Source organism: Macaca nemestrina, chromosome 16 (genome assembly GCF_043159975.1).
Source record: "Macaca nemestrina isolate mMacNem1 chromosome 16, mMacNem.hap1, whole genome shotgun sequence".
Lineage (NCBI taxonomy): Eukaryota > Metazoa > Chordata > Mammalia > Primates > Cercopithecidae > Macaca > Macaca nemestrina.
Window position 1 is genome coordinate 91,471,471 of NC_092140.1, and position 15,955 is coordinate 91,487,425.

A 15,955-nucleotide genomic window follows, 5' to 3' on the forward strand; every position below is an offset into this window, starting at 1 on the left:
ATAAAAATGCACATGAAATCACACTCATTAGAAGAGATTTAATTTTTACATAAACATGGATTTGCCACTGGTTAGATTTAAGTCCTCAAACATAAACTATATATAAATAAGGGATGATGCCAATTAATATTATGCTAGACTTATGCCATGACAAAAGCATTATAAAATAGTATCACTTTTTAAGATATAAAATTTGTAATTGCTAATAAATATTATTCTTTTGAATAACTTTACCCTAGTAATTTTCTTCAACCTGACAGGGTTTCATGGTCAATTCAATCCGTGAGTATATGCAAATGATAAGGTCAGGATTAATATTTTTCCCTCAACTACATATTATAATCACTATGCTATCTTTGGTAAGAATTTGCTATTTATTATCAAGAAAGGCATTCCTTTATGATATAACAACCTAAATGTCAGGGTTTTCTTTACTTATTGTATAAATATCTATCTCCGTTAGTTCCAAAAAATTTTTATTAGTACTTTAAGGGCAGAACCCAAATACCATAATACATTTATACAGCACCGAGTATATCATGCATAGTCTAAGTGTGTATAAAATATCAGCAATTGTACATGCAAAGAAAACTTACCAGACAGTTGTTTCTACTTGACTGTCGTTGAGCTGCCGATTATCCAATTGGGCAAAAAGTGGAAAAAGCACTTGAATCCCTCCAATTGAATGAATTGCACTATGAATTGAATGTGTTACTATTGCTTTCACATCCTATGTCCAAAAACAAAAATGTGTATTAAACTTCTATAGAACGATTTTCATCACTATTTCCTTGTTCCAAGTACCTTTATAAGGGAATTAAATAACATAGTTGGACATTTTTAAGCCTTCAATTATAATTGCTATATACATATAAGACAAAAAAGTGAATACCTTTGCTAATCACTTTTAAATTTCAAATCTTAGGTTGAGACATTTTTACACTAAAAATATGAAGTTAAAATCAAATGTTATTTTAAAATCAGAAATACTATTGATGGATTTAAGACAAGTAATTTTATTGTTAGAGAATATTAGTAATACATTCTTAAAGCAAAGTATGTTTTTATATCTAACAATTAACTTATTCAGTTAATTGATTTAATTTCAAAGGCTATATAACATATAATAGATATGGCAGATTTCCTACTAAGGAGACAAAGCCAGGGTAGAGTATATTGCTACAGAAAAGAGAGACATTCTTTAAAGTTTCACTTAAAAGATCTGCAAAAGCCAAAAAGAAACAAAAAATCATAGATTTATAGATGAGCAATGTTTGACATATAAAATAAAGTTACTGTCAAATTCTAACAAGAACATGAAAACAAAGCCACAATTCACACACCTGAAGCATTAGAGCATGTGGGGAATGCACAAAAATTGATGCATTCTCTTTTGGTGATGATTCCAGGCAGAGTTGAGCATCAGTGGCCTTAGCATTATATGTAAAGGCAATGCTACTTGCAAGTTTTCCATCATATAAAACCTGTTTATGATGTTCTGCCAAATGAATATCACTCTCAGATTTAAACTTGAAGGTACTCTGAAAAAATAAAACTAAGGTAAACACTCTTTAAAAGCAATAATTAAACTCAAAAGTTTTAAAACAGAGAAACATTTACAATAATAAACTATTTGTGCACCTTTCACGTGTCAGGGACTATTCAGTGGTGTTTCTTACTTTGTTATTGTCACTTTAATTCAGTGAGAGCTAAGTTTTATTATGACAATAAAGATGCTCAGATCTTCATTTTCTAATTTAAAGTTTTTCATTACTGGCAAAATCATTTCATTAGAAAAAAATATCAAACCTGATATTATATATAAATAGAATTTTACTTGACTACATCATAGCATAAGTTTAATTTTTCTTGTTAACACTTTAAAAAGTATTTACGTAAATAAACAGTGCCTGGCACATGAATAACTTACAGAGAAAAATGACCATCATTTTAGGCTATAAAAAGTTAATATGCAAAAATATTCCTATCCTTACTAAAAAGCAAATCAACCTATGAAATACCAATGACACTCAATAATAATATCACAATATACATACTAAACTCAGAAAAGAAGTTCATTAAAACATGTTATTACTTTCTATGAAAGATAAAAACTAAACATATGCCATCTGTAACAAGAAAGGTATTGTTATACGTGTTTAAAATTGCTCTACAGATATGAATCTAATAATGATAAATAATATTTAACCTTTGCAATAATCACATATCAGTATTACTATTAATTTCAACTTACAATTATGAAAATTGAATGTTACAGAAATTAAGATGTAGAAGGGACTAGCACATAATTCTAAGTCTTCTGATTTATAGTCCATATTCAATGTATCAATAGTGAAATCATCTTAAAATCCTGACTCTGCCACTAATTATCTTTTTCATGCTGAGGAAATCATTTAGCTGATGTGCCTCCAATTTTCTTACTCTAATGTTATAATAAGGTTAAATCAAATGTCCCAAACTCAAGTTCTTATGGGAGGCGCACAGATATGCATAAATGAACTGGGCCAGATGGGAACTTCCTCAAACTGGAGAATGTTTGTTCTTTCTAAAAGTGGCCCCTAAGTCAGTTGTTCAATGTTGCTAGTTCTTCCATATTTTTCAAGAGAAACATGAAATCTGAATTTTTATCTAAAATCACTATATTTTAAAATTTAATTCAAACATTTTAACACTTTGCAGACCAAACATGTCAGTTTTTACTTCTGGACTAGTGTGTAGAGACTATCTAATACAAAACTGGATGCAAACCATTAACTACTAGGCATGTGCCAAGACAAGAGCAACATGAATAATTAAAAATTTGTACACGCTGTAGTCTGAAGTATTTCACTGATAATACTTTTTTTTGAATGAGGATGGTAGTGTTATCACTAGAATGCTTAAGAACTCAGCATATCTACATTAAAAAAACAGTGACTGATTTAAAACACATAAGGTATGTTGTTAAACACTGAAATCAGCTTTCTGTGTCTGCATTTTACCACTGCTGAAACATTTGTATATCCCATTGTCTAGAACAAAACTCTTGCTTTCATTTTGTTCATACTGCTTACACCAGAATTAACAAGTTTTAATATTTTCTCTTAAAAGATTTAAAATCATTTTGTGGAAATGTAAGATATCTAATAAAATCTATTTTTATTTGGAAAAACATTGGTCTTAGTTTTTCTGAGCCCATGATATATACCATACCCGATTTTGGTTTGTAGGAGGAAAACACGTTTATATAATAATTAATTAAATCTAACACTTTTAGGTTTAAAAAAGTGTGTAATGTAATATAAACATAAAATACATTAAATAAAGATAATTTTCTTATCTTCCCTTATTTGTAGCATTAGGTTATTTCTATGTCTTTAAATTTATATATAAAGGCGGATATGCGCAATGGCTCACATCTGTAATCTTAGCACTTTGAGAGGCCAAGGTGGGAGGATCACTTGAGGCCAGGAGTTTTGAGATCAGCCTGGGCAACAAAGAGACCCCATCTCTACCCAAAAATTAAAAATCAGCCGAGTGTGGTGTCACACAGCTGTAGTCCCAGCTCTTCAGGAGGCTGAGGTGGAAGGATCACTGAGCCCAGAATTTTGAGACCACAATGAGCCATGATCATGCCTCTGCACTCCACCCTGAGTGACAGAGTGAGACCCTGACTCTTAAAAAAAAGTTAAAAAGAAAAAATTTTACATAAAAGTATAAGCCTTTATATAATTATCAATATTTATTGTATTATTTCTTTCAGAAGGATTTTCATAGGAAGAACTGTTATATAAAACTGTATGAACAGAACAAGATGAGAATGAGGAGTGATTGCAAATAGGCAGGTAGGATCCTTCTGGGTTGATAGAAATGTTCTAAAATTAAATTGTAGTGATGTCTACACAACTTTTTAAGTTTATAAAAAATAATTGACTTGGACACTTAACATTAATGACTCGTATGGCATGTAAATTACACTTCAATAAAACTGTTACAATTATTTTAAAAGAAGAAAAGAAGGTATGAATATATTTTGTACTAATTACACTCAAACGAGGAAAGTATGATGCATGCTTTTCAATATGGACCACTTCAGCATAACAAAGAAGGTGGGTGGAAGCAAAGCTGTACTGAGCTAAGGAAATGACTCCAAGTGGTTACTGAATCCACAGAAACAAAAGAAGAGATTCATAAATGATAAATCAGAAGATCAATATAACAAAATCTACAAACATATACTGTATCTCCTTTCTTCTCTCAGCTTCTTTAAAAGACACAATTATTTGAAGTAATAATTATGTCATGTTGGGTTTGTAACATACACAGATCTTACATATGTAACAATAATATCACAAAAAACAGAGAAAACAAATAGAGCTATATAGAAGTAACATTTACATAATTCACTAGGATAAAATTAATATAAATCTGAGGCTGATTCCAGTGAGCTAAGATTTATAGGGTAAGCTCTAGTACAATCACTAAGGAAACGTTTTTTTAAGTGAAAAAATTATTTAAAAATTGAAAATGCTATATAAGAAAATAAGCACATAATCCAAAGAAAGCAGTAAAGAATAAAGAAAGAAAGAAAAACACGAGACACACAGCTAACAAAAAGTAAAATGACAGATGGAAACCTAACTATCAATAATCACATTAAAGATGAATGAAATAACCAATCAAATCAAAAGGCAGAGATTGTCAGATTGGATAATAAAATAAGATTCAATAACATACTGTTTATAGAATATTCAAAGGTAAAAACATATTTAAATACATGAGAAAAAATATCAAGAAACCACAAGAAAGCTGGAATGGCTGTGCTAATATCAGACAAAATAGACTTTAAAACAAGATATATTATTAGGTATTAAAAAGACATTGAATAATGATAAAAGGGCCAATCATCAGGAGGATACAGCAATCGTAAACATATGTGCACCCAACAACAGAGCGTCAAAACACATGAAGAAACAGCTGAAGAAATGAAGGGAGAAATACACAAGTAAACAATAATAGCTGGGCATTTGATTTTTTTTTTGGTAGGTCATAGCTTCCTCCATCTTTATTTTCTGATATAGGAAAATACAAGAGTAACTTCTGTTAGCTTTAGAACTTATAAAACCATTCGCTACATAGTTTTCCATGCATAACATCTAAATCCTAGAGAGAAACACATGGTGTTAAATACAGAAAGTGCTGAAGCCCAACAGAGATTTCCTATTAGGTTCAAAATGAAGATTGAAAGCTATAAGTGAAAAGGTTTAAGGTTTAAAAAAAAATAAGAGTTCATGTGAAAAAAACGGGTGGGTGTTAAAGGGAGGAGAGCCCACTTATAAGCAGTGGGAAAGGTACTTCCAGAAGTCCATGTAATTCTCAGGAAAAGGCAAATTTTGCTTATTTTTAGACAAACCATTGGAAAAAAACAGGCTAACAATCATCTCCCGTAGGAATAGTCTAGAAAGTGGACAGGACGGCTTGAAGTGAAACAGCATAACTGGCTCCACCCAGGGTGTCATTTCACCATTAAGGGACTCGATCAGATTTCACTAAGTAGAGTTGTTACGTCACCACCAATAAAAGTCCTATGTTCTTTTGGGGAGAAATATCTGGGTATAATATTTCTACTGCCTCTAATGGTTAAGATTTCAAGTCTTTCTAGGCTCTTCCTCCCTCCCTTCCTTCCTCCCTCCCTCTCTCCCTTCCTCCCTCCCTCCCTTCCTCCCTTCCTCCGAAGCTTCCTCCCTTCCTTTCTTCCTTCCTTCTTTTCTTTCTTTTTCTTTCTTCTTTTTTTGGTAAGATTTGAGGAAAAGGTCAACAGATAAGCAGGATATTTTAAAAGATTTGAGCTGAGTGGGGTCAGTGACCAAAAGATCTATTCTGCAAGTCCAGTTTGCCATATATATATATATATATATACACACACACACACACACACTTTAAGTTCTAGGGTACATGTGCACAACGTGCAGGTTTGTTACATATGTATACATGTGCCACGTTGGTGTGCTACACCCATTAACTCATCATTTACATTAGGTATATCTCCTAATGCTATCCCTCCCCTCTATACTCAACTTTCCATTCATAAGATCAAGAAGGAAATTGAAGATTTGAACAAAAACCAAACAGAACTAACAGACATCTCTAGAACACACCATCCCAAAACAGCATAATACACATTCTTCCAAAGTACACATAGCCGGGCTCAGTGGCTCATGCCTGTAATCCCAACACTTTGGGAGGCTGAGGTAGAAGGATCACTTGAGGCCAGGAGTTCAAAACTAGCCTGAGCAACAGAGCAAGACCCTGTCTCTATAAAAAACTGAAAAATTAGTCAGGCACAGTGGCTTGTGCCTATAGTCCCAGCTACTCAAGAGGCTGAGGCAGGAGCATAGACTGAGCCCAGGAGTCTAAGACTCCAGTGTGCTAGGACTGCATCACTGCACTCCAGCTTAGGTGACAGAAGGAGAGGCCCTGTTTCCAAAATAAAAATGTACACATCAAACATTCTCCTGGATAGACCAAACTCAGGTCATAAAACAAACCTGAATAAATTTATGAAGACAGATGTAATACAACGTATATTATCTGTCCAAACTGGAATGTTAGAAATCAATAATATAAAGGAATTTGAGGAATTCACAAATATGTAGAAATAAACACATTCCTAAATAACCAATGTGTCAAAGAAGAAATAATCAAAAGAGAAATTGTGAAATATTTTAAGATGAATAAAGACACAAATATCAAAATATAAGCAGTTAAGGCACTTAGAAATTTATACTTGTAAATGTTTGTATTTAAAAAGAAGACTTCAAATCAACAACTAAACCTCCCACCTTATGTCCCTGGAAGCAAAAAAGCAAACTAAACATAAAACAAGCAGAAAGAAAAAAATAAAAATAATTATAGAAGAACTTAATGAAATAGAGAATAAGAAAACTGTGAAAACAAAATGAAACCAAAAGCCAGTTCTTTGAAAAGATCAACACTATTAACAAGCCTATAGCTAGACTGATTAACATACTATTATCTCAACAGACACACAAAGCATATTTGACAGAATCTAACACTTTTTATGATAGAAAGCATTGAACAAAGTAGGAGTAGAATGGAACTTCTATCTACTAAAAAAAGCATCTATGAAAAACCTACAGCCAGCAACATAGTGCAATTTGTTGCAGGATGTCAGAGCATAAGAAGGGCAGGAAGGGTAGGTAGGAGAGCTGCTCAGTTCATGATGTCAAAATTCTAAAACAGTGATAGGGCTTCTACCTGAAACAACAAGGAAGAGGTAAGTGGGTTGTGCCTTGACATAAAGTTTCTGAGTATGTGCAAGGTAAGGAAGGTTAAGTACACTAAGGACTTCTCTGTGTAGGGAGTCAAGAGTCTGAAAAGGATGAGAAAGCATCTGCCTGAGAGGAGATGGCAAACCTTGGGAGGCAGCTGAATCTACAGTGGGGGTTGAAAATCATTCATCTGGTGTGTGGCTTGGCAGGTCAGAGCCTGGGCAGGCAGAGGAGGGCATCCTCATGGGGCAGGGGGCGGGGGGCGGTGCCTGGCTCAGGTTGTTGTAGCCTGAGAAAGATGAGAGAATATGCACAAAGGGAAGCAACCAGGCAAGGGAAGGCACAACACCAGCAGGGCAGGGAGCCATTGCCTAAAGGAGTAAGCTAGGATGGGGTGTCAAGAGTTCTAGAGAGGGTAGCATCTGAATAAGAGGGTTGTCCAGCAGGAGGTAAAGAAACCTGGGGCTCCAGAAGGATGGGGAAGGCATCAGGTCAACAGCCTAGCTCAGTATATTGTGCTAGAACTGAGGGAGGGTTAAGAGTGCATCCATGATGGCAGGCAGCCAGAAAAGAAGCCAACACCTGCCTCAGGTAAAGAGAGCATCCATATGGAAAATGAAGGAAAGACTGAGAAGCTGTTTGATGTATTATAATGTAAATGAAGTAAACTGGATCTTTTTACTATAAAAGACATTATACAACAGTTAGCAAAAATTTAATGGGGTCTGAGAATTAAATGTTAGTAACAAATCGATGTTAACCTCTTGATTTCATGTTACACAATATTACGTGAAAGAATGTTCTCACTTGTAGGGACATACCATTCAGGAATGATGGAGCATCATGTCAGTAGTCACTCTCATGGTTCAGGAAAAAAACTGACTGGCATAGTCCTTGTAGCTTTTCTGTAATTTTTATTTTACTTTTAAATTTTAAAATGAGAGAGAAATAAAGAAGGAGATAAAGATTTAAGAGAAAGTGAAATAACAGAAGTGATTTAAAAGAAATGTTAAAGATAAGCAAAGTAAATAAACATGCATAGTCAAGTCTCTGGAGAAGAAAACTAAAGCAAGGAAATAGAAGAAATTCTAAAAGTATAGTACAATAATAATTTCTTAAAATATGAAAAGATGCAAACTACATATGAAAGTGCACACCACATACCTGGGAAGTTAACTCACAATGACCAACCCCAAGATATATCTACCAAAATTACTAGATTTAAGGAAAAAGAAAAAAAAATCCTTCGAACATCTAACAAGACTAAGTGCCTTGTAATGGAGAAGATACTACATTGTCAACAGACTTTCAATACCAATACCCCATGCCAGAGAAAAATTAGTAGCATATTTAAGACATCCAAAGAAAGAAAAGTCAGGGAATGCATTCCTCAAGAAATACTATTTCTATGAGCTCTTCCTGAGGAATCTACTATAGAAACAGCTAAAACACAGCCAAAACACATCAATATAAGGAAATAATATAAGCCTTAAACACACAGGAACTTACAGAACTAGGATTATGTAAGAGTTAAGACAGAATGGTATGTAAAAACTGTGTGTGCTCACAATGCAGATAAGACCTTGTATTAGCTTGCTGAGTCTGCTATGACAAAGTACCAGAGTCTAGATGGCTTAAATAAAAGAAGTTTAATTTCCCATAGTTCTGGAGGATGTATATGGGTGTCAGCAGGGTTTTCTTCTGACGACTCTCGCCTTGGTTTGAAGATAGCCTAACCACCTTTTCTTCCCTGTGTCTTCACATGGTCTTCCTTTTGCATGTGTCTGTGTCCTAATTTCCTCCTCTTTATGAGGATACTAGTCATATCGGATTAGGACCCAATAACTAAATGACCTCACTTAATCTCAATTACCTCTTTAAAGATCCTGTCTTCAAAAACAGTCACCTTACAGACTACTGAGGGTTAGAATTTTAGTGAATTTTAGGGGAACATAATTCACCTTGTAACATACCTCAACTATTTTAAAAATGGCAAGAGGGAGAATGAAGAAACATATGCAAAAACAAATTAACTGCATTTTCAGTCATTATAACAATTGGACATTATTGGTATTGTTATTCTGAGACTGTTCTTTATGTATAATTATGGGATTTTCTAATCTATTATCCTGTGTCTATTTGACAATCAGTATCCTCACTGAAGAAGAAAGGAGATTTAACTTCAAACAGGTCAAGTTAAAACACCACACTCTCCTGCTTTTTCTCATTATTCCCTTGCTTTTCTCATTCTCCTTTGCTGGTTCGTCTGCATCTCCTCAACTTACAAACACTGGCTTTCCAAAGGACTCATTTCTCAGTTATCTTTTTCTCTGAACTCACTTCATTGGTACCCACACCCAGTCCTTTACCTTTAAATCCTGTCCATATCCTGCCAATGCCAAATTTCTATCTCCAACCTAGATGTCGCCTCTGAACTCCAGACGTACTTCATTTTTCCATTTAGATATCTATCGGTCATCTCAAACAACTATGTCCATAACCTATGTCCATAACCAAATATTTGATCTTCTCTGCCAAAACTTATTTCTTCATAGTCCTCCCCATCTCATGAGGACAAATCCATCAGGTCAGTTGTTCGGGCTAAAATTCATGGGGTTTCTTGCTCCTCTCAATCCTCTCTTGCTCCCTTAACCTATGTTCACAGTGACAGAAAATCCTACTGGCACTACCTCCAAAGTATGTCCAAAAGCTGACCTTTCAGAGTCTTAGATATTTTAGATATGCTTTATCAAAAATCTAATCAAGTCTCAATACTTTCCAGAGCTCTTTCACTAAATAACTCCAACAGTCCCCTAACTAGTCTCCCTACTTCCACCTTTTCTCCCTATTTACCATAGTAACCAGAGTGATCCTTTTCAAATTGGTATTAGGCCAGGACACTCAAAACTTTTCAATGGCTGTCCCTCTCACTCAAGAGCAAAAATGAAGTCATAACAATCCTCTGAAAGCATATAGTTGTTTTCTGAATTAATCTTGGACGCTCCCCCTTGCTCCTTCTGTGACAGTCACAGGAACACAGTCACAGTGTTCTTTCATCTGTGAAGTAAGCTTCTGCTAATGGCCTTCCTTCTTGCTCTGGCATTTAACCTTAAAGCTTTTCCCCAGATATCCACTTAGCTAGCATCAACTTCCATCTTTTTTACCTGCTTTGTGTGTCTCATAGCTCTCATCATCACATAGACACTATTTATTTTTCTTTTGTTTTGTTACCTGTCTTCTCCCATGATACTGCACACCCTACTTCTCCAAAATACAGGCAGGGGTTTTTGTTGGTTTTGTTTAATTGTTATATCCCTAACATCTAGAACAGTGTCCACATGTTTAATAAAAGAATGAACAGATGAATTAGTGAAGGCTCATTATTTGTATTTCATTTACCTCACCTGTAGTAGCTAGCATTGATTTATTTTGTTTTTCCTTTCAACTGAGCTTTTGTTACCTTTAATTTGAAAGAGGGGTCTAGAGCATATGCTATAGGTAAATGAAATACTGGATACACATTTACCTATCATTCAAGAAAAGACATGCAATTTTCACTTTGTTAATTTTGCTTTAGCCATTGAATTGTAGTCAACATCATTCTATCAAGACACGTTGTAACATACAGTAACTTTTCAACTATATAGATGCATTTATAGCCTCTCCCCAAATCTTTCCATTAGTTGTCATATGTATTACATGTATATACTCCTAATCATCCAGGTTTTCTTCCTCAGTCAGTAATGACAGTCAAATAACAACAAATTTCTTTAATTTTCTTTCAAAAGCCTTAAAGAATATTTTCACTGGATAAAAAAATTCTATGTTGATTGATTTTTTTCTTCCATTCATAACTTTAAGGATTTTGTTCCACCTCTATGGCTTTCCTGCTTTCTGATGAGATGCGTACAGATATTCAAATTATTGTTCCCTTATCAATGTCTAGTTTTCCTCTGCCTGCTTACAAGATTTTCTCTTTATCTTTGGTTTTCCACACTTTGACCGTAATGTGCCTACTTTGGTTCTCTTTGCATTTATTTTGGTTGGAATTTTCAGAGTTTCTTCAATCTATAAATATAAGCCTTTTACCAAATCTGAGAAGTTTTTGATCATCATTTATTCAAATATTTTTTCTGGCTCTTTCACTTACACTGTGTCTATTAGACCTTTCAAAATTGCCCCATACATCTCCAGGGTTCTATTTTCTTACCCCAATCTTTCATAACTCTCTTCCAAGTTTATATCAATCTATACTCAAGTTCATTTACTTCTCTATCATATTAACTCTGCTAATAAGCCCATACAGTTTTTTAATTTTGATATATTTTTCAGTTCTAGAACTGCCATCTAATTTTGTTTTATTTCATGGTTGACACTTCCTATCTTTTAATTCATTGTAAGTAAATTTTTCTCTACCTCACTAGTTATAATAGACTTCATGTGGTATTTCCAACATGTGGGTTATCTTGGAGTTGGTATATGATGATTTTCTCTTCCCTTGAGAATAAGTCACATTTTCCTGACTATTTTTAGAATAAGTACTTTTGGATTATATGCTAAATTTTGTGACTATTGCTCTGTACAATATTGTAGAGAAATTTTCTGGCCAGAAAGTTTCCTATAAAAGCAAAAAATGGAGATATCAAGCCATGTAGACTGACTGTTCCATATATTGACTACCCTCCAAAGCCTGCCTGCTTTTATTCAATCTCCATAACCCTCAAATAGATGTTATCTACATTATGTGCAGAGTTTGCAAATGGTTATTTGTGAGAATATCAGTTTGTTAGGAGCTCACCCCTCCATACAAGTATTGGAAATCCTCTGAAGTGAATTTTAATTTTGGAGGTTGTGTTATACTTTTTCTCTTATCAGTTAGAACTTTATTATGATATAGCAAATTATAAATACCATTATGTTACGATATTCATAAATGAAGGAGAGAACTCAAAGCTAAATTTTCAAATATCTGGCAATGAAGACTAACTGCTTGCCACAAGGGTTAACGTAACACTGATAAAATATCTAGTAATAATTATAAAATATAAAACTTTTGTTTAAATCTGATTTGCAAGCTTATGTCAAAGGGCCATCTGATACACAAGATTTTATAATCTCGAAGACATTAAATAACTCCAAATAGAGATCCACAGTAAACTTACCTGGTAGTAAATTTTACCATACTAGACAAATCTACAGTGAGATTTTCTGTATTTTAAATATTTTCTGAATTTCTGTATTTTACTTTCCAAACTGAATGGTTTATTTAGTTAATAAGTGATACCCTAACTTATTACTGCCAGAAAATAACCAAGTACAGAATTTTTACTGATAAGCTGCAATGCTCAAAACCAAATGTTCGACAGAACAAAAATTACCTGGCACTCCAGTGACCAACAAGTCAAAATCATTTGTAACAGGCTCCATTGAATATATAGTTTGACGACATTATTTGAAGGTAGAATTAACTTATTTTATTAATTTCGAAGCCCATATGTTGACATGCTATCTACACTAAACTCAGAATCATAAATATTGTCTGACCATTACAATGAAAGAAAGTTCCATATAACTCAAGGCAAAACATATAAATACTATGTTATTATACAACACTAAGTAATTTAAACTCCGTTTGGGATTTATCCGAATGTCCACTAGTTATTATATTCCCTACACCTTAAAAATTCCACTGTAGCCCTCTACCCCTTCACTCACAGGAAGTGACTTTACCAAGATAATTGTGAGTATAATGTGTGAACTACTCAGCTTTTCTTCTATCAAAACACAATCTGATCATATGCATTCTTCCTTCCCTATATTTTCTGAATTCCTACAAAAAAAAGTTTTTTAATATGAAAAATTTTTGCTGATGCCTGTCACGGTAGCAATTGTACTTATAATATTTACAAATTGAGAAAATGCATGTATCCGTGGATTTATCATCAACCCCCACTAACAACAATGGGTGCGGTGAGCTGAGAACGTTCAAAACTTAATAAAATACTCTCTGATGTAACGCCCAAATTTACAGGTTTCTCTCTTAAAAGTTCTGACTTTTGGCACTCTACTGTGTGTTAGGAAAACAAGGATACACTATGTCACGTGAGCTGTGCCCACATGATGACAGGGTTACTGCTCATTATCACTGTTGTTAAAAAGAACAACAAGAAAGACTTGTGAAAAGAATACTACAAATTACAAAATTTGCAAAGCTGTTTAGGACAAAATTTGCTTCTTTGTGAATAGAAGAATTACAAAATTGCTTATATTCAGCCCTTTTCCTTGATGTTGCAAGGAAGCTCCCATCAATTCTGAAATTTTGCATTAGCAATCATATTGGATTTGTATTTTCTTTATATTCTACCTTTTTATATTTCATTTGTTTGCTTGTCACTCTATTCAATATCATTCTATTAGAGCTTAAAAAGACACTGCAAGTATTTTATGAAACAACTCAAATAAGTAGGAAAGAAAAGCAGGCCGCATATTAATAAAAAATGTGAATTACAAAAATATTCCTATGCAAGATCAACAATGGCAGAACCAGGATGCAAACCCAACAAAACGACCCATGAAAGAAAAAGCAGCTGTACAAGCACAAATGCATTTCTAGAGCTAGTAAGACAAAAACAAAAATGATATGGAGAATATATGATAGCAAGTATTGTTACCTTGACATAAAAATAATAGCATTATTATTCTTCAATATTATTATGGTTATTAAAGTCATTGAGAACAAAAGGTATTTTAATATGGGTAAATTCAAACTTTCCTCTCTCTCTCTGTGTCTCACGCTCTCTCTATCTATATATAAATGACATAAAAAGAGAAATATCAATGCAAAAATACAAAGGCCAAAGAAGGAATATTTTTAATATTTACTACTCCTTTCCATAACATAATGTTCACATTAATTATTTAAATTGAGTTCAATAAAAAACCACACTTCCATACAAGACAAGTACTCCTTCAGAATTATAAACACTTTGACGATAATGTGTAATTCTCTTTCAGCTCCAAGTAGTTTGAGACTTCACAATTCCTAATGTGATTTAAATAGAACCCCTATACACTCCCCTAGCCAGGTATACTTCACATTTAAAACTAACTCATATATGTGCATGCTCTATCTTACCGAGAGTCTTTGTTTTGAACGTTTAAAAAACAAAAAAATATGATAAATTACATTAGTTTTGCTAAATTAGTATACTCACTACTGTACCTACTTCCTCACTTAGTGCAATTAAAGCAAAAATATAAGCTAAAATTGAATAATTTCAGGTCCATGAAGTATATTATCTTACTTTCCTTCTAAATCTTTAACTCTTGTTTCCAAGTTACCAGTAATATTAACAAGTTCTTTATTATGTTCACTCTGTAATATGTATATTTCAAATTTTTGTATTTTAAATACTACATTAAGCAAAATAGTTTTATAAGATTATTTCAGAATTGTTAACAAAAGGCATGCCACCAGTATTAGAAAATATTCTGAAGAATAAAAAAGTTTATAAAGAGAAAACAGGTGAGAAAAAAAGCATCTTTGAACCAAAAAGAAACATATAATAAAAACTGACTACATCCTAAAAAAAATAGAAATGACTCTTAAACCATATTAGAGAAAGATTTTCACTAAAAATTATATTACACCATATTTTACATCTAAAACTCTCCATAGAATTTATAAAATTACAGTTATTACTACCTTATATCCAGGTCCTAACTGATGAATTGCAAATATCTGTGCTGGGTTGAGTGCTTCACTGAACACATACACGGCTCCAAGTTGACCACAGAATACCCTATTTGCATCAGCAGTTTCTGACGATCCAAGAAAGCACTTGTCATAGCTCTATTTTTAAAAGTCATAAAAAAAATCAAATGCATTATTTTTAATGACAAAAAGGTTTCAATCCTTAAATTGGCCTCCATTATCAAGAATATTTTAAAATATAACAAAAATAATAGCAGAAAGCATCAATTAAGACTTTATTATTTAAATAATAAATGCCAGTCAAGTTTTTTGGGAAAAATAATCAGTTACATGCACACTTATGTTTAAGCAAACAAACAGTAGCCACCTACTCAATCTTCAGACTTACCACTTTTCAAATATTACAGTTAAAGGCAAAAGAGATTATAATTATTTATTTTAAAAAGTTAAACTAATATACAACTGTAATGATGTATAATGATCCATATATAGAGACATTGATCTGAATCAAGGGAATGACTATTCCAACATTTAATCATGAACACATAGGGTATAATTTTTTTATTCTACTTTATTTTTGAAATTACGAATCTATTCCTCTATTCCTCCATATTAAGTAAAAGACACAAAGCCATTCCCGTATATGAGTAGGAATTACACAGAATCAAATAAACAATAAGACTAAGATCTGCTTCTTAAAGCCAATGATACAGTGCTCTCCACATGAGGAATTCAGCACTGAAGAAGCCAAAAGCTTAACAAGATCCTTCCAGCCTCTACTTCTTACACCCCACCCACCGAAACCAGGGAAAGCAGTCATGGCTCAGTTCCCTTCCCCTATCCCCACAGGCTATTTCACACCTTAGTACGAATAAGCAAGAATTATATATGTAAGAAGTACTTTTGGTACTTCAATAAAGTAAAAAAATTGTGAATGGGGTACAAAGGC

The 15,955-nt window shown here is 33.3% G+C and overlaps 1 protein-coding gene across 5 annotated transcripts in view; it reads right to left on the reverse strand.

The window, feature by feature from the left end:
* The window catches only part of LOC105486020 (neurobeachin), a 747,447-nt gene that overhangs the window by 613,634 nt on the left and 117,858 nt on the right, over nt 1-15,955 (reverse strand). For 4 of the 5 annotated variants that reach the window (XM_011748656.3, XM_071081645.1, XM_071081644.1 and 1 more), the window contains exons 8-10: nt 14,998-15,144; nt 1,344-1,541; nt 597-730 (exon numbers count right to left, since the gene is read on the reverse strand). In XM_011748656.3, the coding sequence (XP_011746958.1) occupies nt 597-730; nt 1,344-1,541; nt 14,998-15,144 (479 nt within the window). Of the gene's footprint in view, nt 1-596; nt 731-1,343; nt 1,542-14,997; nt 15,145-15,955 lie in introns of those variants that run through there. The other variant, XM_071081646.1, reaches the window with a different exon arrangement.